This window comes from Entelurus aequoreus, linkage group LG01 (assembly GCF_033978785.1).
Source record: "Entelurus aequoreus isolate RoL-2023_Sb linkage group LG01, RoL_Eaeq_v1.1, whole genome shotgun sequence".
NCBI classification, from domain to species: Eukaryota; Metazoa; Chordata; class Actinopteri; order Syngnathiformes; family Syngnathidae; genus Entelurus; species Entelurus aequoreus.
The window spans coordinates 8,174,125-8,198,941 of NC_084731.1; the positions used below are offsets into that span (position 1 = coordinate 8,174,125).

Below are 24,817 nucleotides of genomic sequence, written 5' to 3' on the forward strand. Positions count from 1 at the left end.
AAATGCTGTCATGTTGGTCTAGGCCAGTGGTTCTTAACCTGGGTTCGATCGAACCCTAGGGGTTCGGTGAGTCGGGCTCAGGGGTTCGGCGCAGGTCAAAACACACCCGACTCATCGTGTAAATAAAAACTTCTCCCTATCGGCGTACTACGGATTTGCAGGTGTGTAATTTGTTGTGAGTTTATGCACTGTGTTGGTTTTGTTGTTTGAACAAGGTGATGTTCATGCACGGTTCATTTTGTGCACCAGTAAAAAAAACATGGTAACACTTTAGTATGGGGAACATATTCACCATTAATTAGTTGCTTATTAACATGCAAATTAGTAACATATTGGCTCTTAACTAGTCATTATTAAGTACTTATTAATGCCTTATTCGGCCTTATTATAACCCTAACCCTCTAACCCTAGCCCTAACCCTAACCCTAACCCGGACCCTAATCCTAACCAAATAACTCAAAATTAAGTCTTTGTTACTTTGAATATGTTTCCCTAGTGTCCAAAAAACTCTAAATTAAGTCTTTGTTACTTAGAATATGTTCCCCATACTAAAGTGTTACCAAAAACATATAATAACTGTGTCTTGAATTTGAAAAAAAAGGAGGGTTCGGTGAATGCGCATATGAAACTGGTGGGGTTCGGTACCTCCAACAAGGTTAAGAACCACTGGTCTAGGCATCAATCAGAACCAGTTGAAGTAAATCAATACGGGATTACTGTGACGGGGAGGAGGTGGAAGGAGGAGTGGCCCTGACAGGGGTTATGTCAAATTGGACTAATGGGTGGGTGGGTGGTGGTGTCTGTAGACTCCACAACTCAGCTAAATTTCATTTTAGCATTGTCATGATCTGTGGTCTGGATCATGTTTTTGTTATTTTCTGTTAGTTTTAAGACTCCGTGAGTTCCTGTTTTTGTGCACCCTTGTTTGTTTTAGTTTCCATGGCGACTTATGATTTTCTCCTGCCTCTTGCGTTCGGGACACACCTGTCTCTAATCCAGAGACTATTATTTAAGCCTGTCTTTGCCAGTTAGTCCGGTACTGCGGCGGCGCGGCAACGTCCCCGGGCCACACAGAGCTGATGGGGATCAACTTGCCATTAGGACCCCACATCAGGTCCTGGCGCTCCATAGCACGTAACCCCACCTCAGTGTCCGTTGCGGAAGAACGGATAGCTGGCGTCCTTCTGCTGTCATAACGGGGGGGGGGGGGGGGGGGGTCTTTGCAGCTTACTGCGGCTTAAATAATAGTCTCTTGATTAGAGACAGGTGTCTCCCGAACGCAAGAGGCAGGTGAAAATCATAAGTCATAAACTAAAACAAACAAGAGTGCACAAAAACAGGAACTATGGAGTCTTAAAACTAACAGAAAATTACAAAAACATGATCCAGACCACAGCAGGTAAAAGCCTCAGCAAGTATGAAGTGTCAAACCAACAGAAGTCACAGTGTGCTATTTTTGTAACAATTGTCCATGCGTACGTCAATGTGAATGAACTAGTTTATTAAGAACATTTTGTGTTGTTGAGATTTTTATACAAGATTAAAGGGAGGCTCACCAATACTGTATGATATAATAGAACATTTATAAAATCTCATGTCTGCTTCCTTAGCAGGGCTGTACATTTTTGAGATTTCGCAAATGTGGCAAAAATGTGAGTTTTTACAAAAAGGTCGTCCTTTCAACCTTTTTGTCATGATCTGTGGTCTGGATTAGGTTTTTGTTATTTTTTGTTAGTTTTGGACTCTTCTAGTTCCTGTTTGCGCTCCCTTGTTTGTTTAGTTACCATGGCGACTTAATAGTTTCACCTGCCTCATGTGTTCGGGACACGCACCTGCTCTAATCAAGAGACTATTATTTAAGCCTGTCTTTGCCAGTTAGTCGTCCTGGCGTCATTGCTCGTTTCATGCCACAGTTTCATGCTTGTTTCATGCTTAGTTCACGGTGCTCGTTCCATGTCCTATTCCAAGTTTTTTGCTAGTTATTTGTTTCATGCCACAGTAAGTCTTGTTTGTTCTATGTCCATAGTTCAGGCTAAGTGTTTACGTCTATGTTTCCTGCGTTAAGTTTTATGTTCCTTAGCCTCTCGTGCGATCGGCACGCTTTCCTTTTGTTTTAGTTCCTGTCTTTTTTTATGTGTAGGATTAATTAACTAATAAATATGTTCCTACCTTCAAGTCCTGTCCAGAATAGTCCGTTTGCATCCTGGGAGAACAAACCTCGCAGTAAGCTGCGAAAACCCCCCCGTTATGACAGGTCTGTCATAAGGGTAAGCATGAAACTGTGGCATGAAACGAGCAATGACGCTTGGACGACTAACAGGCAAAGACAGGCTTAAATAATAGTCTCTTGATTAGAGCAAGTGCGTGTCCCGAACACATGAGGCAGGTGAAACTAATAAGTCGCCATAGTAACTAAACAAACAAGGGAGCGCAAACAGGAACTAAAAGAGTCCAAAACTAACAAAAACTAACAAAAACATAATCCAGACCACAGATCATGACACTTTTCAAGAGATTTAGGCCCCTTCTACACCGGCTAAGTTTATCCAGGGTAAATCCCACCTAACCTTATCCTTGTCCACACACACACAATGGTCGTTTAAGAGCCCCCACCCCCGCATGTGCGGAAAATGCGCACATCATAGTCACCTCCAGTGTTGCTTTGTGTGCAAGTTCTTAAATGTAACTTATCTGAACAATATCCAGTGTTGTGGTATTTCAATGAACTGGAATACAGTGCGCCGTGGGGCCCTATTGTAGTGAATCACACCTGAGACGTCATAAATTAATCAATTCTTCAATGGACAATGTGAAAGTCAACAATGTGATCAAGAACATTTGACAACAATCAATCTAGAGATCTAGATATCTGGTCAGGACACTCCTCACTCTTTGCCTTCACCTTCATTGTCCATTCCTTTTTGGTGACTTTATATACTCTGGACCTAGACGTTGAGTCCGCGACATACATTGCCGAGTCTATTTCAACTTCTTCTTTCCTTTGGGCGATATTTCCCGCATCTACTTTGTTTTAGCAATCAAGGATATTTCAGTTGTTTTTATCCTTCTTTGTGGGGACATTGTTGATTGTCATGTCATGTTCGGATGTACATTGTGGACATCTTTGCTCCACAGTAAGTCTTTGCTGTCGTCCAGCATTCTGTTGTTTTTTTCCCTTTGTAGCCAGTTCAATTTTTGTTTCGTTCTGCATAGCCTTCCCTAAGCTTCAATGCCTTTTCTTAGGGGCACTCACCTTTTGTTTATTTTTGGTTTAAGCATTAGACACCTTTTTACCTGCACACTGCCTTCCACTGTTCCCAACATCTACAGAGCAATTAGCTACCTGCTGCCACCTACTGATATGGAAGAGTATTACACGGTTACTCTGCCGAGCTCTAGACTGCATCGACACAACAACAACACATAATTTGCAGACTATAATTACTGGTTTGCAAAAAAATAGTTTTAACCTAAATAGGTGAAATTAGATAATCTCCCATGGCACACCAGACTGTACTATAGGTAGTATCACAGATCTAAGACGTCATTGTTTTGGTCTGAATTAAATTATTTTCAATTATCTTGATGCAACCCTTGGTGAAAAAAGTTTGGACACTCCTTTCCTGTATGTCATAGTAAAGTCATACAGAGGGTATTAATATATATTAATTATATAAGTGTATATCACTGTTCATCCAAATTTAGAGCAGCATGGACATTGTTCTATTCTATTTTTGGCCCTCATCAATAATTAGGTAAGCCGGACAGTCTCCCAGCAGTCTTGATGGATTTGTCCAACCCAAAATAATACAGTGCAGACACGGCCAAATCATCTCTTAATGACTCCAGTGATGCCATTCATCCTAGTTCCAGGCTGATGGATGGCAGTGAGGGCACAGCGGACAGTGGCAATGGTTTCATGCTAGTCAAAGGGACGGGGTGGGGGAGTGAGGGTAGGGCGGCGGGGAGTGTGTGTAGTGGTTGGGTGTGGGCTGGGTGAATAAAACCTGGTGCGACACTAACAGGCAGTGGCTGGTGCTGCAGTAAGAGGCTGAGGTTGGCTGTGGACGCCCCCAGTGGGTCTGCTCTTACCTGGCCACCTGAAAAAATGACAGGGGTGGAGGCAGGCTTTGGGCGGTAGGGGATGGTGGCACCTTTCGGTGGGGACTGAGGAGAGCAAGGGTGGGAGAAGGAGTGAGATGTGGAGAGAGTGTTAGAAAAAAGAGCGCATAAAGTGAGACAGAGAGGGACAGTGCCTGAGGGGAAACCTGTGACACAAAAGTGCGTTTCACTGTGCTCATGCTGACATAAAACGTCCGGTTTGGCGGTTCGATGTAACTCGACTTTACAGTACCTGGAACATCACTTTCAACTCGGTAATGATGACGCTACACACTGAAAAACAAACCTGAGCGCTCTAGAGACTTACAGCCGCGTCTCAATAGTCCTGGCGTCCAAGGCGGGTGCCGTCATGGCGGCCCAGTGGACAACTGGCAGTGCAGACAGTTCAAATTAACGATGCAAGCAACACAAACACCTGAAATATGTTTGATCCCTGCAGGTCATCATTGAATATCTGCCATGCTATAACAATCCGTTCGTCAGAGTCTTGTATAGAGAGGGTATGGTCATCTCGGTTCCAGAGTTGGTCGCCAACATAGTTGTCACGTGAAGGGCTTTTGATCACCTGGCCATACTCTCTCTGATTGGTCAAAAGTTGGGGACCAACTCTCAATACAGAGCTGGCCATACGATCTCTATCTCTGCCATTTATAACCCGTGTGCACCCCTAGAGTCCAAAACAGGCATTACATGTGTTATGTGAAATGATTGTTCAGTTTGAGGGTTGAATTTTTTAAATTTCAACATTTAATTGCATTGTTTTTTAGAATGGAATGTTAGAATAGGATATAAACATTAGGTATACACACTTTGGGCCCCATCGACTCACATCATAGCTGCTATTTTTTAAACAGACTGTATTTGTTATGTTTACGGAGGGAGTGTAGACGGCACAGACCACAAGGGGGCGTAGTTAAGCTCTATGTTTTATAATCAAGAACGAAAGTCGTGGAAAGGTCCGCCAGAGACGAGGAGGCTGACGTCGCCGGAATCCGAGACGAGGAGAACGACCTTTCCACGACTTGCCAATGCGCCCGGGCTGTGACAGTATTCCTGGTACATTACTATATTCTTTCCATAAAAACTAAATTAATCTAATTATTGCCCAATTAAAAACAAGAAAATATTGTTTCGGTGTAATTGTGCCCCTTTACCACCAGATCGTCAAAAAATCATGAGCATAAGTCACAGAGCTTTGATGACACTTTCGGCCCATCGACTCACATTATAACTGCTATTTTTTAAACAGACTGTATTTGTTATGTTTACGGAGGGAGTGTAGACGGCACAGACCACAAGGGGGCGTAGTTAAGATCTATGTTTTATAATCAAGAATGAAAGCCATGGAAAGGTCCGGCAGAGACGAGGAGGCTGACATCGCCGGAATCCGAGAGACGAGGAGAACGACCTATCCACGACTTGCCAATGCGCCCGGGCTGTGACAGTATTCCTGGTACATTACTATGTTCTTTCCATAAAAACTAAATTAATCTAATTATTGCCCGATGAAAAACAAGAAAATATTGTTTTGGTGTAATTGTGCCCCTTTACCACCAGATCGTCAACAAATCATGAGCATAAGTCACAGAGCTTTGATGACACTTTCGGCCCATCGACTCACATTATAACTGCTATTTTTTAACAGACTGTATTTTTTATGTTTACGGAGGGAGTGTAGACGGCACAGACCACAAGGTTGCGTTTTTAAGATCTATGTTTTTATAATCAAGAACGAAAGCCGTGGAAAGGTCCGCCAGAGACGAGGAGGCTGACATCGCCAGAATCCGAGACAAAGAGAACGACCTTTCCACGACTTGCCAATGCGCCCGGGCTGTGACAGTATTCCTGGTACATTACTATGTTATTTCCATAAAAACTAAATTAATCTAATTATTGCCCAATTAAAAACAAGAAAATATTGTTTCGGTGTAATTGTGCCCCTTAACCACCAGATCGTCAAAAAATCATGAGCATAAGTCACAGAGCTTTGATGACACTTTCGGCCCCATCGACTCACATTATAACTGCTATTTTTTAACAGACTGTATTTGTTATGTTTACGGAGGGAGTGTAGACGGCACAGACCACAAGGGGGAATAGTTAAGATCTATGTTTTTATAATCAAGAATGAAAGCCGTGGAAAGGTCCGGCAGAGACGAGGAGGCTGACGTCGCCGGAATCCGAGACGAGGAGAACGACCTTTCCACGACTTGCCAATACGCACGGGCTGTGACAGTATTCCTGGTACATTACTATGTTCTTTCCATAAAAACTAAATTAATCTAATTATTGCCCAATGAAAAACAAGAAAATATTGTTTTGGTGTAATTGTGCCCCTTAACCACCAGATCGTCAAAAAATCATGAGCATAAGTCACAGAGCTTTGATGAGCGTAAATGAGTTAAACTGCCATCAAATGAAATTAATGCAATAACAATGAACTCGGGCAGTTATATATATAACATGGCAGATATATAAAAGACTGAAACTCAACCAAGTCTAGCCTGCTTTCTCTCATTCTAGCTCAGTAGGAATTGTACAAATACATTTTTTTTCTCTACTTGTCTACTGTACAAAACAAGGTATGAAACTTATTTTTAGAAATTGTTGTTTACAAAAAAGGCCATAAAACATAAAAAAAATACATTAAAAATAATAAAAAATGTCATATCAATAGATAGGTCTGAAGTTGTTAAACAATTTCAAGCATTAAAAGTAATATTACAAAAAAAATATTGCTGACTTATGACACTTTTATGAGCAGATCTCCTTTGTACTCAAAGAGTAATTGTGTGTAGTCAATCTTAAGGTTGCACACATGTCACCATCTGTCAATCAAACCCAACACAGCACTGACTAGATTGTGATTCTTCCACATGAAGATATGGAGGCTACCATACCTCCAGCATCACCACACATATTTGTTTGACACACTGGATGATGGCCTCAGGTGCCCCAGAGATGGTCACGGCCCTCTCAGTGGAGTTGGGGAGCATGTCGCCTGCCACCTGGACCTGAGCCCCTGTGGACTGGCAGACGGACGGAAGAGTGGGAAGGTGTTTGTGATCACTCACTCGGACGGCAGCATCTATTTTAGCTTCAAGAAAACTTCTTCTACCTCTCTCATCTCTTTGATTTTGGAGCCCCCTTTGCCAATGAGCGAGCCGCACTGGCTGGCCGGGACCACAAGCCTCAGGGTCACGGGGGGTTTGCTGGTGGCAGGACTGTTGCTCATAGAGTTGATGATATCCTACGGAAGGACAGTTTTTGCTGTTATTTCAAGCAGAAAAAAAGACTTTGGTATCTGGAAGAGGTCAACAAATGTATAAAACCAAACAGCACAGAGGAATACAATTAAGTCGAGATCTCTTGGATTGGCTGACATGAGCTTGCACTTCTACTTGGTCCAGAGACATAAGGAGAAAGGGTGATAAAGGACTGTGGACCAGGAGCCTCGTGTAATTAGAGATGCGTGTACGCTCAAGTCCACAACACATCGTACGTGTAAACAGTTTCAGATGTATTAGTGTGTGCAGGCATTATTCCGATCACATTAGACCAAAAAACTGTTTTTATCATCTCAGAAATATTTCTAAAGTAATAAATTTGTTGGATCTCGAAATGATTATTCACACGTTCATTTCGTCTCGTATTGAAAACCGCAATTCTCTCTTCACTCTTTTCAACAAGTCAAGGCTAAAGAGACTTCAGACTGTACAAAATGCGGCTGCCAGACTCTTGACCGGTACACCCAGAACAGCCCATACACCCCCCCCCCCCCTCCTTGATCCAGTCTTCATTGGCTTCAAGTTAAATTCAGCATTAAGTTTAGAATTTTTGTCCTGACATTCAGTGCATTGCATGGTGGGGCCCCTCAGTACATCACTGACTTGCTATGCCCCTACTCCTCAGGGCACAGCCTCCGGTCTTCAGGGCAGGGTCTTCTAAAGATCCCAAAAACTTGTGGAGACCTGGCATTCCATGCTATAGCTCCCAGACTCTGGAACAACTTGCACCAGTGCCTCCGTGATCTTGACTGTGTTGAAACTCTTAAGAAACATTTGAAAACTTCTCTTTTTAGTAAAGTTTTTAGTTAATGCACCTTTTAACTATCAATTTTAATCCACTTTGTATCCTTTGTATCCCCTATGTTTTGTACAGCGCTGTCAGGTTCAAACACTGATGACATCTATTAAACAAGATAAGAAGCAAAGAATCAAACAGAGGCAGAATTCAATGTTGCTCAATTGAGGAGAGACGCCGTCGACCTGTAACCTCTTACAGTGTCACCCACGCTTTAGTCTTGGATCACAATAGATAACCCCCTCCCGTCTCCTCCCATCGTACACAATGGAATTTTCCAAGCCTTTGCTTGGTGCAACAAAGACAGCCTCTTGTCTGTTCATTGGGAACTCAGAGAACGGAAAGTTTTTTGATAATTTACATGCAATTTTTCTGACAAGCGCTTTGTGATTTTACCTGTGAAAGCGCTGTATAAATAAAATGTACTTACTTACATTTCTTTTTTTACATCCCAATCAATGTGGATTTGGACGCAAATGTTGGCGTGCAGCTGGTCACTCCCTGTCCCTGCCCCCCATTTCAATATGCAAAACATATTTGAATTAGCCATGTGCTTGTCGTCCCAACACTCTGCCCAATCAGAATTCACCGACAAGGAGCAGGAGCTGCTTCTTGCTGCGGTGAAGGTCCTGGCGTTTCCAGGGAACGAAAGTGGGTAGAGGGGGATAAAGTGTGCGAGGCTGTCAATGCTGCGGAGTTAGAGAGCCGCACACAGGAATACATATGAAATAAGTGGTACTACATCAGGAAGAAGGTGAAGAAGAAAATGGATGTGGTCAAAACAGGCGAGCGGGCCAGAGATAAAGTAGTGCTCAGCCTGTTTGAAAAGATAGTCGCTACATGTGGGTGACTCTGATTACCCCCAAGATAAATATGATTTGTGTAACTTACAACAAACTGTGTTCATACAGTAGCCTGCTCACAGCCAGATTAGAGATTCATGTACAAATTATGTAATATTTGGTTTGAAATCTTTTAAATTTAAACATGCCAGCATATCAAAGGATACAAAATAATTTGACTCTTGTTTGATTACTCAATTTATTATTACAACAAAGGAGAGCTACTTGCAATAGTACATTACACAAAGTCGGGCCATTCCTCTGCTGTTTCCGGTGCCATTAATGTGCCGCACTTACCAACTGTTTCTGTCTGCCCGACCTGTCAGGCTGTGCTGGAGTCACGGGAACACATTGAGGCAGCAATAGGTGGCAAAATGATCGCCATAAATCAATAGAAATCCTCACATATATATGAATATGAACATAGAGCATTATATGCATTGGCAAAAAGGGTAATTTTGTGTCCTTGCCTCGATGTTTTTACATTGTTGAAATCAAATGTTGGCGAAGAACCAAAGGTTTGTAGGTATTCGAACTTCAAAACCCTCCATCAAAGTTTTGTATAAGTCTATATTTAATGTTGTAACAGACACGTTCATAACGATATGTAATATGTTCACTACTTTTTAGAGGCGGTATAGTACCGAACATGATTCATTAGTACCGCTGTACTATACTAATACCGTTATACCCTACAACCCTACTTTGGTGTAACACGTGGTCATGGGACAATAAAGCGTGTACCTCCTCAAACTTGTAGGCTATCATGGCGAAGGCCTTGAAGATGGCATCCGTCGGCCCCGTGATGGTGACTATCCGTTCGGGGCAGTTGCCCTCTGAGATGTTGATACGGGCGCCACTCTGCACGGAGCACAGTCTCAGCTATGGCCGAGAAACCGCAATACAAGCAGGAAGCCGGCAAAAAAACCAACAACTTCTACTTACGTCTTCACGCATTTTCTTTACCGTCTCCCCTTTCTGAAAGCATTCATGTCAGCATGTGTTATTTCCTCAATATGTCAACAAATTGCGTATTTGAGTGAGTGACAGTACCTTTCCTATGATGCTCCCGACCTCCTGCAGATGCACAAAAAAAACCCCAAAAATAAGGTTAATTGGTTTGTTACACACGTGCAATAAGGTCTGTGGGTCACACCTTGCCGTGCATCAGCAGCCTGATGGTGAGGGTCACATTCAGTCCACCTTCTGATTGGACCTTGATGGGCTCCATGTCGGCTGCGAGAGGAAGGGCCGTGGTCACGTCAGAGAGGAGTCCGAGGGCCAGCGTGAGGGTGAGAGTGACGCTGCAGACAGTCACCTGCGAGACAAATGTTTTTTTTTTTTTTTTGATTGAGACTTTTATTAGTAGATTGCACAGTACAGTATGTTAGAATCATTATTTCTAAATTCTCACAAAAACTTTGTATTACATTGTGTTCCTGACAAGAAGACAAAAGGCTGTCTTTTGAAACGTACCATGAGTAAGGCTCGTAAAACTCCACTGTGTAGGGGGGTGGGGGTGTGTTCTCTCATGTATGGTAACCAACAGAAGGATGTTGTTCTGGCCCAAGGACTTCAAAGCGGACAGAAGAAAGGATCTGCCCAATTTCCAGACGAACTCTTTTTGAAGTATTTTACAAACTCTTTTTGAACTATTTTATGGAACTCTTTTTGAACTATTTTATGGAACTCTTTTTGAACTATTTTACGACCTCTTCTTTTGAACTGTTCGGTAACCAAAGGCAACGCTGTTTACGACCCACTTCCCTCTGGAAGCAGCTGTGGTCAGGTGGGGGGAGTAGGGTCAAATAAAGAAGGAGGAGTGCAACCTTTGGGCAGAGCGTGCTGGAGATTGTAGAAGGATACAATGTCCGGGCGACTCTCCTCAATATATTGAGTCCAAATTGAATTCTGTCTCTGTTTAATTCTTTGCCTCTTGTCTTGTTTAATAGATGTCATCAGTGTTTGAACCTGACATCTTTGACACAGTACATATTCCGTACAATTGAGCACTAAATGGTAACATTCAAATAAGTTTTTCAACTTGTTTAAGTCGGGGTCCACGTTAATCAATTCATGGTATGAATATATACTCTCAGCATAATACAGTCATCACACAAGTTGATCATCATCAGAGTATATACATTGAATTATTTACATTTTTTACAATCAAGTTTGCATATAAGACCTGCGACTGAGTAGTTTACAATATCTAACTTTTCACCATTTTTCACTGAATTATTTAATTTTTTTATTAGCTCTAAGCTGTAATTATCCAAATAATTACAAAATTAAGAAATACGTTCTTGAAATAGTTCACTCTGTGTACGAACCAATAGAATATAACACTTTTTGAATGGAACTACAATATAAATATATTATAATGTATTCTGATACACTTGTGTGTATATACTGTATGTCGTTCATATTGTTTAGAGTGGCCGGCAGATAATTTTTTTAATGGCCCTTGGCACGTTCTAAAAATACTATTTAAAAAAAACCCCATAAACAAGTAGAATAAAAGAGCAAAGTGATGAAATGTAGCTGTTTTTTTCTTTTAAAAAATAATAAGGAATCAAAATCAATTTTATGGATTATTGACCTATTCAAGGGTCCAATAACTTAAAGCAGGGGTGTCACGGCACGGGCTCGAACCCGCTTTTCTCCGGCAGCTGGATTTGCCAGCACCCCCGCTGGCAGCGCGCCAAGGCAAGCCGCTGGCCGCATCACGCCCACATGCCAGCAAGGCTGTGGGCGATCAGCAATCAAAACACACCTGGGACTGATGAGGGCGAGCTGTATTTAGAACAGTGGATCCAAGGACCCTATGCTTTCCCGAGTTTCTCCTGTGATCCCCTGTTGTTGCTTCTGGATTCTGGACTGCCTCCCTTCATCCTCGACCTCCGCTTGGACACGGACCTCTGACGCCTCGCCATTCTCCCTGACCATATGCCTGCCCCACGGACTGCCTTCCTGCCTTGTTCCTTCTCCTTGTTCAACATTTGGTAAAACACTACAGCTAATCACACACACGCTTTTAAACACACACTCCATTCTCTAACCTAGTATATATATATATATATATATATATATATATATATATATATATATATATATATATATATATATATATATATATATATATATATATATATATATATATATATATATATATATATATATATATATATATATATATATATATATATATATTAGTATTAAATAGATAGATAGATAGTACTTTATTGATTCCTTCAGGAGAGTTCCCTCAGGAAAATTAAAATTCCAGCAGCAGTGTACAGAATTGAGATCGAATTTAAAAAAGTAAATAATGAGAATACAAATATAACAGTAAAATAAGAATATAACAAGAGAAACTAGGCAGTAGTGACCATGTTATGAAAACGTATTACACTGTTATTGTGCATATATATAACAAAGCAACATTACCCCCTTGTGGAACTGTGTCGTCACTACTCCCCCTGTATACATAACACGCGGGAGGAGTTTGCTAAGTATAAAAATGAGCCGAAAACTGCTGTTCTAAATGTGTCCACTAGATGTTGCAATAGCAATTTTTTGTATCTTTGTAGATGATGCTACATATGTAAAAAAAACCAAAAAAAAAACACACAATGTTGGTGCACCAGTTGAGGAAAATGAGCAAACTACATAAATAACATCCTGTAATTTGATTTTGATATAATTTTTTTTATCTTGATAGATTTAAAATGAACACCAACGAGTTGACTGGTGAACATTATCACATAATTTATTCAGAAAATATAAATAACGACAAATAAAGATAGAATACTATTAATCGTAACGAGTAAGTGTCAAAAACCCCCCTCAAGATTATGATTTGTACATTTTCAGAATGTGCGTGTTCTATTTTTAAACAAAGAAAACAATCTGATGTTGTCTTTATTTTTAAGTTATCGTGCCGTGATTTTACCAGTCCGGCCCACTTTTTCTCCATTTGGCCCCCGATCTAAAATGAGTTTGACACCCCTGACTTAAAGAGTAACTGCACTTTTTGGAGATTTTGCCCATCTTAACAATCATTACAAAAGAAATGACGACGGATGTATTTTTTGTAATGCATTTTAAGTAGTTAATAAAAGTCTGTTCACAATGGAGCCTATGGGAGCCGCTCTATTCTGACATCCAGACACCTCCATTAAGGTTTTATAGACATAATGTAAGTATGTATGTAATGCAATAGGCACATTTATAATAACATTTGGCTTTTTTTCCCCCACTACATCACGTATGCTACCCACTGCAGACTTCATGAGAGCCAACAGACATGATAAAACATCACTTACTGTACAATGTCTGCTGTCATCAGGATGCCGACTGATAGAATATTGTTATAATTCCGTTTAGATGAAGAATGACTACTAATCCTTGCAAAGAAAAGGAGTCAATTGGCTGTCAAAGTGTACCAACTTGTCGGAATACATCGTCATCCTTCTACTATCCAGGTGAGAGGCATGATTTATGATCCAGAATGAAGTTTGACGTGCAAGGAAACGAGGAAGCAGCTGATCAGTCAGTCATGTCAACATCAGCATACACACTAGTATAAATAGTTTGTCTGTGTTAGAGCCTCCAATAACAATACCACTAATACTTGGTTAATATTGAAGTCGCAAAATGTAAATGTAGTTTTGTTGGCGCTTTTTGGATGGTTATTAGTTGGGTTTTATGGGCGGAATAGAGGACCTCCCATTCGCTCCGCTGTAAGATGACTTTTATATACGTTTATTTACGAGTTAAAATGCATTGAAAAAAGCATCTGTAGTCATGTCGTTCACAATCATTGTGAACGACAAAATTCCCCCAAAAAAGTGCAGTTCCACTTTGAAATCAAAAATTCCACTTTGGTATAATTTTGGGAGAAAATGTTGCAAATTTTGTGTGTTTGCAATTTTAAAAACAACATTTTCTTTCACAAATAAACAAACAAACAAAAAAGTATAATATAGGAAACTTATAATCGACAGATGTCAGGTTCAAACACTGATGACATCTATTAAACAAGACAAGAGGCAAAGAATTAAACAGAGACAGAATTCAATTTGGACTCAATTGAGGAGACACGCCTGGACACACTGTGCCCTTGCACAGTATCTCAGCACGCTCCGCCAAAAGATTGTACTCCTTCTTTATTTGACTTTATCCGACCACCTGACCACCGCTTCCACTTCCAGTGGGAAGGAGGTCGTAAACAGCGTTGCCTTTGGTTACAGAATAGTTCAAAAGAAGAGGTCGTAAAATAGTTCAAAAAGAGTTCCATAAAATAGTTCAAAGAGAGTTTGTAAAATACTTCAAAAAGAGTTTGTCTGGAAATTGGGCAGATCCTGTCATCTCTCCGCTTTGAAGTCCTTGGGCCAGAACAACATCCTTCTGTTGATTACCATACATGAGAGAAAACAGAAAACCCTTCATGTGGCTCTCCCCCTTACACAGTTGAGTTTTATGAGCATTCTTCTTGGTAGGTTTCAAAGAAAGCTCCCATCCCCCTGCTAGGAACTCAGAAGTTTTTGTGATAATTTAGAAACAATTATTCTAATAACAGATGTACCAGAAGTTGATGTTGAGACTCCACTTTTATGAGTGGAACACCCTTGGATCCCCAAGAACTTTAGTTTATTTTTTATTTTTTTAAATGCCATTGCTCAAAAAATAATATTGAATTAAAATCAGTTATGTTTTAAATTATGACCTATTTTAGGCTCCTATTACTTCACATCAAATAGTCCACTTTGGAACAATTTCAGGGGAAAATATTGCATACAAATAAAATAAATAACGTCACACGGACATACAGATCTGAAGTTGATCTAGAGATTTCAGCATTGAATAAAAACATTAAAAAAATTAGTATGTTACTTATTTTTAAATTTTTTATGACTGAGACCCTTCTGGGTCCCAAACTTGAGGGAAGCACTAAGGGTAAATAACAAATCTAGTAATGTAATCTAAATGAAAAATATAGAAATGTCCCCCGCATGCTTTGATTTTTTCAGTGTGCGGCCCTCAGTGGAAAAAGTTTGAACACCCCTGGTTTAGATTACTATAACCTCTTGATAGCCAGCGTCCTCTGCAGTGGACATTTGTATTTTGCATGTGTTTTCCAAAAAACTTGCAACTCTGACAAATGTCCAATGCAAAGGATACTGGTTCTCAAGGGGGTTATTTATATTTTATGCGAACAATGGGAGACCGGGCTTTATGCTCCGCCGCTCCCAGTCTGTGGAATGCTCTTCCTGACCACCTGAGGGCACCGCAGACTGTGGATGCTTTTAAAAAAGGCTTAAAAACCCTTATTTTTAAAAAAAAAACTTTTTTTTTTTTTTTTAGATATATGCATACTAGTTTTAGCTGTTTGGCAGTTCTAGTTTTTATTTGTATTTATTTTTTTTATTATCTTTTTATTTTTATTTTTTTTAATACACTGTAGCACTTTGAGGTTGTTTACTCAATGTAAAGTGCTTTTTACAAATAACATCTATTATTATTATTATTATTATTTCTAAACTCGATAAAAAGCATAGAGGCTAATATAATTTGTTATTTTTTATTTCTTATCTTTTATTATTATTTTTTACGCATTTGCAAGTTTACTTTCTCAACCAATTATATAGAATACAATTGCTTATCATTTATATGTTTTAAGGTGCTTCTTATACATAAAAAATACATGGTGTGTGTTTTGCATAAAATATTTGTGCTTTTTTTTTGTTATAGTTTGTAATCAGGATCAACAAAATATAATAAGAATAATTAAAACATATATTAAAAAAATAAATAAAATAGAATAAAATAAAATAAAATTTAATTAAAAATTGTTTTTAAATTTTTTTAAAAAAAATACAAAAATACATTAAATTAAATTTAAAAAAAATAAATAATAAATAAATAAAATAAATAAAATAAATAAAATACAAAAGACATACTTTAAAAACAGCAACAACTTTTCCAACAAGGGTCGTTTTAGCCACGACATGAAATGTCCAAAGCATATTTGCTATCATCTCATCCTTGTCAACAGAAACTCCAATCTCCCTGCTGACTGCAAGTGATGTAATGAGGTGTAATGACAATTGTAAACACCAGAGGGCGCTGCGGAGCTTTCATGTCATGCACTGAGAATTGTTTGTGTTGCAGCTGCAGTTAGTGATTATGTATAATGATGTAAACATATTATTATAATATAAATATATGATATATATTATATTATATATCATACTATAAAATAGCATTTTTTTTCCTGGATTATATGTACATTAGTGCAATTTTATTTGCATGTAATTTCAGTTTATTGTTTATTTTAAACATGTTTTCCACTGAGACATGATGCATCATGCGTTGCTGACAGAAAAGCTCCTGAAGCGGCCAACCTTGACGACGCCTTTATCTGCCAATCAGCGGCGAGGCTGCAGCGCCCGGCCCAAAAACACACGTTGTGTTAGTTTTCATTCTCACCTGCCCACCGCTGCATTTTGCAGCTGCATATGTCTCCCCTTTGCCAGCTGCTAATTAGCAGCGATGCAATTATCATCCTGTCCTGGCAGGGCTTTTTTTAATTGCAAGAAATCAAGATGTTCCCTCATTAAAAAAGCGCGGAATAAAACAGCTGTGTTGCGGCGCCAATGCAAAAGCTTGATGTTGAATGACTAACAATTGAATGAAGTGCTCGCCAAACCTGAGCCACCTTGTGAGCGTTACACAACTGCATGGAGAAATCCTGCCTCCCCCCTAAGCTACATGCATGGCCTGTTTGGAGGCCGGGGGAAGATCCGAGAGGCAGGGATTCTGTCGCCAGCTGTCTCTCCAATCTCCCAGAGGGGACCAGATTACATAAAAAACCTTAATCTGGGTTTAAGACTCCATCCAGTGGTGCAGCTCCTCTCTGGGGAGGGCAGAGGCAGAGAACATGTAAGTGCTGCAAAAAAATAAAAAATAAAATAAAAAAAATAGCGCGCTCTCTTCTTTGATGTTTAAAGAGCGGTCCGACTCCGGTTGAGCTCGTTTGCCCAGAAAGTTATTTGTTCCATGCACTGCAAAAAGTCAGTGTTTAAAAACAAGAACAATTAAAGCTGCAAGCAGCGATGGACGGGACCAATTATTCACGCTGATGTTTCGTGCTTTCGCCCATTTAACATATCTTTACCTGCTCATTACCTATCTTCTCTACATCCTGGGGTCACACTGGTGCTTCCTGCCTTTACCCATTCAACATATCTTTACCTGCACATGACCTACCTTCTCTGCATAGTGGGGTCACGCTGGTGCTGCCTGAAATATAGGTCTAAGTGAGACCTACATAGAGGTTTTTGTTTCATGTCTCTACGACATTCCTACTGGAAGTTACAGGCAGTTTTGTCTGTGTTTTCTTCCTAGGGGGCGCTAGAGCGCAATTTTGAGTTTTGGGGTTTGGTTTTTTAATTAGATCGCAATTTTCGCCAGTCCTGATGTGTGTGTCCAATTTGGTGAGTTTTGAAGCCTGTTAAGGGGGTCAAATTACAGCTCAAAGAGGCAAAGGTGACTGTTTTTACTAAACTTTTGTTTTGAAGGGGGAATTGCAAACTTCCTGTTGCTTTTTGGTGGGGAATGTCAGCGGAAGAAAAACTAGGTCTAAGTGGGACCTACATAGAGGTTTTTGTTTCATGTCTCTACGACATTCCTACTGGGAGTTAGAGGCAGTTTTGTCTGTGTTTTCTTCCTAGGGGGCGCTAGAGCGCAATTTTGAGTTTTGGGGTTTGGTTTTTCGATTAGATCGCAATTTTCGCCAGTCCTGATGTGTGTGTCCAATTTGGTGAGTTTTGAAGCATGTTAAGGGGGTCAAATTACAGCTCAAAGAGGCAAAGGTGACTGTTTTTACTAAACTTTTGTTTTGAAGGGGGAATTGCAAACTTCCTGTTGATTTTTGCTGGGGGATGTCAGTGTATGAAATCTAGGTCTAAGTGAGACCCATACATAGAGGTTTTTGTTTCATGTCTCTACGGCATTCCTACTGGAAGTTACAGGCAGTTTTGTCTGTGTTTTCTTCCTAGGGGGCGCTAGAGCGCAATTTTGAGTTTTGGGGTTTGGTTTTTCAATTAGATCGCAATTTTCGCCAGTCCTGATGTGTTTGTCCAATTTGGTGAGTTTTGAAGCATGTTAAAGGGGTCAAATTACAGCTCAAAGAGGCAAAGGTGACTGTTTTTAATAAACTTTTGTTTTGAAGGGGGAATTGCAAACTTCCTGTTGATTTTGCTGGTGGATGTCAGTGTATGAAATCTAGGTCTAAGTGAGACCTACATAGAGGTTTTTGTTTCATGTCTCTACGACATTCCTACTGGAAGTTACAGGCAGTTTTGTCTGTGTTTTCTTCCTAGGGGGCGCTAGAGCGTAATTTTGAGTTTTGGGGTTTGGTTTTTTGATTAGATCGCAATTTTTGGCAGTCCTGATGTGTGCGTCCAATTTGGTGAGTTTTGAAGCATGTTAGGGGGGTCAAATTACAGCTCAAAGAGGCAAAGGTGACTGTTTTTATTAAACTTTTGTTTTGAAGGGGGAATTGCAAACTTCCTGTTGATTTTTGGTGGGGAATGTCAGTGGGTGAAATCTAGGTCTAAGTGAGACCTACATAGAGGTTTTTGTTTCATGTCTCTACGACATTCCTACTGGAAGTTACAGGCAGTTTTGTCTGTGTTTTCTTCCTAGGGGGCGCTAGAGCGCAATTTTGAGTTTTGGGGTTTGGTTTTTCAATTAGATCGCAATTTTTGCCAGTCCTGATGTGTGTGTCCAATTTGGTGAGTTTTGAAACATGTTAAGGGGGTCAAATTACAGCTCAAAGAGGCAAAGGTGACTGTTTTTACTAAACATTTGTTTTGAAGGGGGAATTGCAAACTTCCTGTTGATTTTTGGTGGGGAATGTCAGCGGGTGCTACGACATTCCTACTGGAAGTTACAGGCAGTTTTGTCTGTGTTTTCTTCCTAGGGGGCGCTAGAGCGCAATTTTGAGTTTTGGGGTTTGATTTTTTGATTAGATCGCAATTTTTTCCAGTCCTGATGTGTGTGTGGTGAGTTTTCAAGCATGTTAAGAGGGTCAAATTACAGCTCGAATAGGTGACGGTATAATAATAATAATAATAATAATAATAATAATAATAATAATAAAGAATAATAAAACCTTAGAAATTCAATAGGGTTCTTTGTCCTAAAGAGACATTCGGTCCCTAAAAAAGGCAAAAATTAGGGGTATTTTACTTGAACTAAGCAAAATTATCTGCCAATAACAGTAAAATTGGGCTTGTCAAGACTTTCCAAAACGAGTAAAATTAGTTAACTTCAATGAAGCCAAAAATACCTTAAAATAAGTATATTCTCACTAATAACAAGTGCACTTTTCTTGGTAGAAAAAAAATATGACACCTTTTTGCTCAATATGTTGAAAAATATTCTTAAATGAAATAAATGCTAGTGCCATTATCTTGACATAATGATATGCGCTCGGCATTACATTTCTTGAAACCAGCAAACTTATACTAAAAACTAATTTATTGTTCTTAATGGAAAGGCAACAAGGCAAGCGCTTGTTACTCTCGGGGTCTCCTAGCCGCTCAGGCAAATCATATGGTCTAAAAATGCATTTTTCCATGGATAACATGACATTATTGCGCCAAGTGTGTGCTCTTTCAGTCAATTAGTGTGCATATATACAGCCCGGCCCCCGGCCAAAAATTTTTTAATTGTAATTTTGAAGAATTTATCTGAATGTGCATGAACTATTTCTGTTCAAAATTGTTAGAAATGTCACATGTTGAATGTTTAAATATTAACTGTCAGTTTACTGTACTGTGCCAACTGTACTACTATATGAGTACGTGTTTTCTATTGTTTCATTGAAAATAAAACAGCAAAGTCCATTTGGCTGTCATCTGTTTTAATTATGAGACACAATTGTGTCAAAGTCATGATTTTTTTTTCATGTTTGAAATAAGAAATGATTACTTTAAAAAAGTAGTTTTATACTTGTGAGTGTTGATGACACAGCTTTGCAACAGTTGATATTCTAGTTTCAAGCATGTTTTACTCAATATAGCTCATCAGATCTCAGCAACAAGCTGTAATATCTTACTGAGATCATTTAGGACAGGGGTGTCCAAAGTGCGGCCCGGGGGCCATTTGCGGCCCGCAGCTGATTGTTTACCGGCCCGCCACACATTCTGGAAATGCTATTGCAAAAATTTAAAAAACATAAAAAAAAAGTGGAATGAGGTGAAATCTAACTAGAAAAAGTTGCAATGTTGACACAAAGCTGCCATGTAGGCTGTTTTTTTTTTCCCTTTTTTAAATTTAAATATTTCTTTTTTTTGCCATTGCTCAAAAAAAAATTAAAAAATCAATGTATATAATGAATTATTGACCTATTCAAGGCTCCAATTATCTCAAATATTTCCCTTTAAAATGTTTTATGTGGAAAATATTGCAGAAAATATTGTGTGGTTGCCATACAAAAACATCAACATTTTCTTTGACTAAAGAGCATAAAACAAACAAAATAATAGTTCAAACATAAAATCGACAGATATATCTGAAGTTGATCTCGTAACTTAAGTGTTGAAAGTAAAAAAAACACGAATAAAAATGTATCACTTTATATGAGTGGGGCACCTTTTGGATCCCAAATATATTTAATGGGATTTTATTTATCTTTTCGCTGTGATTACTCAAAAATAATAATGAATTAAAATCAATGGTGTCCTGCATTATTGATATTTTTAAGGATCTTATTACTTATAATAAATGATAAATGGGTTATACTTGTATAGCGCTTTTCTACCTTCAAGGTACTCAAAGCGCTTTGACACTATTTCCACATTCACCCATTCACACACACATTCACACACTGATGGCGGGAGCTGCCATGCAAGGCGCTAACCAGCAGCCATCAGGAGCAAGGGTGAAGTGTCTTGCCCAAGGACACAACGGACGTGACTAGGATGGTAGAAGGTGGGGATTGAACCCCAGTAACCAGCAACCCTCCGATTGCTGACACAGCCACTCTACCACATTCGCCACCAAACAATTGCTTTCTGAATGTTTTGGGCAGTGGGGGAAATACTGCATATTTCAGTTTTATTATAAAAAAAACCCAAAGTTTTCTTTGACAGAAAAGGCATAAACTTTTTTTTATTTTATTTTAATTTATTTTTTTACTTTATATCAACCTGAAGTTGATATACTGAAGAGATTTACTGTAAGCGTTACGTAAATAAAAATAATAATAATTTGACTTATTTTTATAAATCATTTATTTATTTTTAACATTTTAATGACTTAGACCAGGGGTCGGCAACCCGCGGCTCTAGAGCCGCATGTGGCTCTTTAGCGCCGCCCTAGTGGCTCTCTGGAGCTTTTTCAAAAATGTATGAAAAATGGAAAAAGATGATGGGAAAAAAATATATTTTTTGTTTTAGTATGGTTACTGTAGAAGGACAAACATGACACTAATTGTTATAAAGCACACTGTTTGTATTAAACATGCTTCACTGGTTCGAGTATTTAGCGAGCGCCGTTTTGTCCTACTAATTTTGGCGGTCCTTGAACTCACCTTAGTTTGTTTACATGTATAACTTTCTCCGACTTTCTAGGACGTGTTTTATGCCACTACTTTTTCTGTCTCATTTTGTCCACCAAGCCTTTAACGTTGTGCATGAATGCACAAAGGTGAGTTTTGTTGATGTTATTGACTTGTGTGGAGTGTTAATCAGACATATTTGGTCACTGCATGACTGCAAGCTAATCGATGCTAACATGCTATTTAGGCGAGCTATATCTACATATTGCATCATTATGCCTCATTTGTAGGTATATTTGAGGTAATTTAGTTTCCTTTAAGGCATCTTAATTCAATTTATATCTCATGACACACTATCTGTATGTAATATGGCTTTTAAATTTTTGCGGCTCCAGACAGATTTGTTTTTGTATTTTTGGTCCAATATGGCTCTTTCAACATTTTGGGTTGCCGACCCCTGACTTAGACCCTTTAAAGGTAAAAAAAAAAAAAAAAAAAAAAAAAAAAATTCATATATTTTGTTATGGTTTGAAAATGAAAAATATCAAAATGGCCCCCGCATGCTTTAATTTTTCCGTGTGCGGCCCTCAGTGGAAAAAGTTTGGACACCCCTGCTTTAGGACCAAAACACTTAAAACAAGTAAAAGACTCTAACATAAAATCTGCTTAGTGAGAAGAATGATCTTATCAGACAGAAAATAAGCAAATATCACCCTTATTTGAGATATTTCATCTTACTTAGATTTCACTTTTTGCAGTGCATGGAAAAAAAAGAAGTGCCTTCTCAGCTGTTTTTGAAACATTGAAAGCTGTAGATTGAGGTCAAGCAGAACAAGGTTTGGAGTTAAGAGCATCTCTTGCGACGTTCGGAGTGTACATCCTTGCACATAATGGAATTAGGTCAAGGCCTCGTGAATCATTTGGCCCGTCGGGTTCAAACCTTGCAGCGAATTGTGGTTTTGTTTTTGATTTTTAGGTCACATTTCTGGTTGAAAACACACAATTCTACCCCAGTTTTTGTACAGTCGTTTTCACCAAATGTTGACGACGTTGTCTCAGGTTGTCGTACAGCTGAGCATCAGTCAGTTTGCCTGCGTATTGAGTTCAATTCCACACGTCGGTGACACGGTCGATGCTTTTTTCCCCCCAGAGTACAACTCCAAAATAAGACCGCATGAGGCAAATAAAATTTTGATTGCCACCACTTTGATAAAGTTAAGTTAAAGTACCAATGATTGCCACACACACTAGGTGTGGTAAAATGCATCCTCTGCATTCGACCCATCCCCTTGTTCACCCCCTGGGAGGTGAGGGGAGCAGTGAGCAGCAGCGGTGGCCGCGCCCGGGTATCATTTTTGGTGATTTAACCCCCAATTCCAACCCTTGATGCTGAGTGCCAAGCAGGGAGGTAACGGCTCCCATTTTTATAGTCTTTGGTATGACTCGGCCGGGGTTTGAACTCACAACCTACCCATCTCAGGGCGGACACTCTAACCACTAAGCCACTGAGTAGGTACTGTTAGGGATACTTACCTTGAAGGTGAGAAACATCTGCAACGATTAGTCCACATAATCGACAAAGACTTGTTATTGTCGACAAGTTGCTTAATAAAATTATAATTGACGGATTGTTTGGATAGGGTTATATTTTTATTCCTCAAGGTAAGTATCCCTATAAAAAAATACTTTTTGCATTAAATGTCATGAATAATTAACATCTTGCACTTTGAGATTGCTGCTTTATTTATCATTTATTCATCATTTTACCATGTTTCATTTATTGTATACATACTTTGTCGAAATAAAGTACAGCCATTCATTTCTCAGTAATTAGTTTCATTTGCAACAATTTAATTTACTATAATAGGTTTTTCAAATGAGTTAAAAATTAGGTTGCGGACTCAAAGTTAAAATAGTTAGACTAAATGAAAAACATAATCGTTGACTAGTGGACTATTAGAATAATCATTAGTTGCAGTACAACAAGAGGCTTCAATAAAGGTGAAAGTATTCAAGTTAAAATGTTTATTACTGTATTTTTCTGACTATAAGTCGCAGTTGTTGTCATAGTTTGGCTTAGGAGCGACTTATGTGTGAAATGATTAACACATTACCATAAAATATCAAATAATATTATTTAGCTCATTCACGATGCGGCTCTTTAGCGCCGCCCTAGTGGCTCTATGGAGCTTTTTCAAAAATGTATGAAAAATGGAAAAAGATGAGGGGAAAAAAATATATTTTTTGTTTTAATATGGTTTCTGTAGGAGGACAAACATGACTCAAACCTCCCTAATTGTTATAAAGCACAGTGTTTATATTAAACATGCTTTACTGATTCGAGTATTTGGCGAGCGCCGTTTTGTCCTACTAATTTTGGCGGTCCGTGAACTCACCGTTGTTTGTTTTTACATGTATAACTTTCTCCGACTTTCTAGGACGTGTTTTATCCATATGCCACTTTTTTTTCTGTCTCATTTTGTCCACCAGACTTTTAACGTTGTGCGTGAATGCACAAAGGTGAGTTTTGTTGATGTTATTGACTTGTGTGGAGTGCTAATCAGACATATTTGGTCACTGCATGACTGCAAGCTAATCGATGCTAACATGCTATTTAGGCTAGCTGTATGTACATATTGCATCATTATGCCTCATCTGTAGGTATATTTGAGGTCATTTAGTTTCCTTTAAGTCATCTTAATTCAATGTATATCTCATGACACACTATCTGTATGTAATATGGCTTTTAATTTTTTGCGGCTCCAGACAGATTTGTTTTTGTATTTTTGGTCCAATATGGCTCTTTCAACATTTTGGATTGCCGACCCCTGGACTAGACGTATAAGATTTCATGGGATTTAGCGATTAGGAGTGACAGATTGTTTGGTAAACGTATAGCATGTTCTATATGTTATAGTTATTTGAATGACTCTTACCATAATATGTTACGTTAACATACCAGGCACGTTCTCAGTTGGTTATTTATGCCTCATATAACGTACACTTATTCAGCCTGTTGTTCACTATTCTTTATTTATTTGAAATTGTCTTTCAAATGTCTATACTTGGTGTTGGCTTTTATCAAATACATTTCCCCAAATAATGCGACTTATACTCCAGTGCGACTTATATATGTTTTTTTCCTTCTTTATAATGCATTTTAGGCCGGTGCGACTTATACTCCGGAGCGACTTAT

At 39.0% G+C, this 24,817-nt stretch overlaps 1 protein-coding gene across 8 annotated transcripts in view; it reads right to left on the reverse strand.

Moving 5' to 3' along the window:
* The window catches only part of LOC133647796 (poly(rC)-binding protein 3-like), a 44,709-nt gene that overhangs the window by 10,412 nt on the left and 9,480 nt on the right, over window positions 1-24,817 (reverse strand). For all 8 annotated transcript variants that reach the window (XM_062043506.1, XM_062043521.1, XM_062043498.1 and 5 more), the window contains exons 2-8: window positions 10,204-10,365; window positions 10,101-10,124; window positions 9,993-10,025; window positions 9,792-9,908; window positions 7,241-7,372; window positions 7,023-7,151; window positions 4,024-4,167 (exon numbers count right to left, since the gene is read on the reverse strand). In XM_062043506.1, coding sequence (XP_061899490.1) covers window positions 4,024-4,167; window positions 7,023-7,151; window positions 7,241-7,372; window positions 9,792-9,908; window positions 9,993-10,025; window positions 10,101-10,124; window positions 10,204-10,278 — 654 coding nt within the window. In that variant the 5' untranslated portion in view covers window positions 10,279-10,365. The remainder of the gene's footprint in view (window positions 1-4,023; window positions 4,168-7,022; window positions 7,152-7,240; window positions 7,373-9,791; window positions 9,909-9,992; window positions 10,026-10,100; window positions 10,125-10,203; window positions 10,366-24,817) is intronic.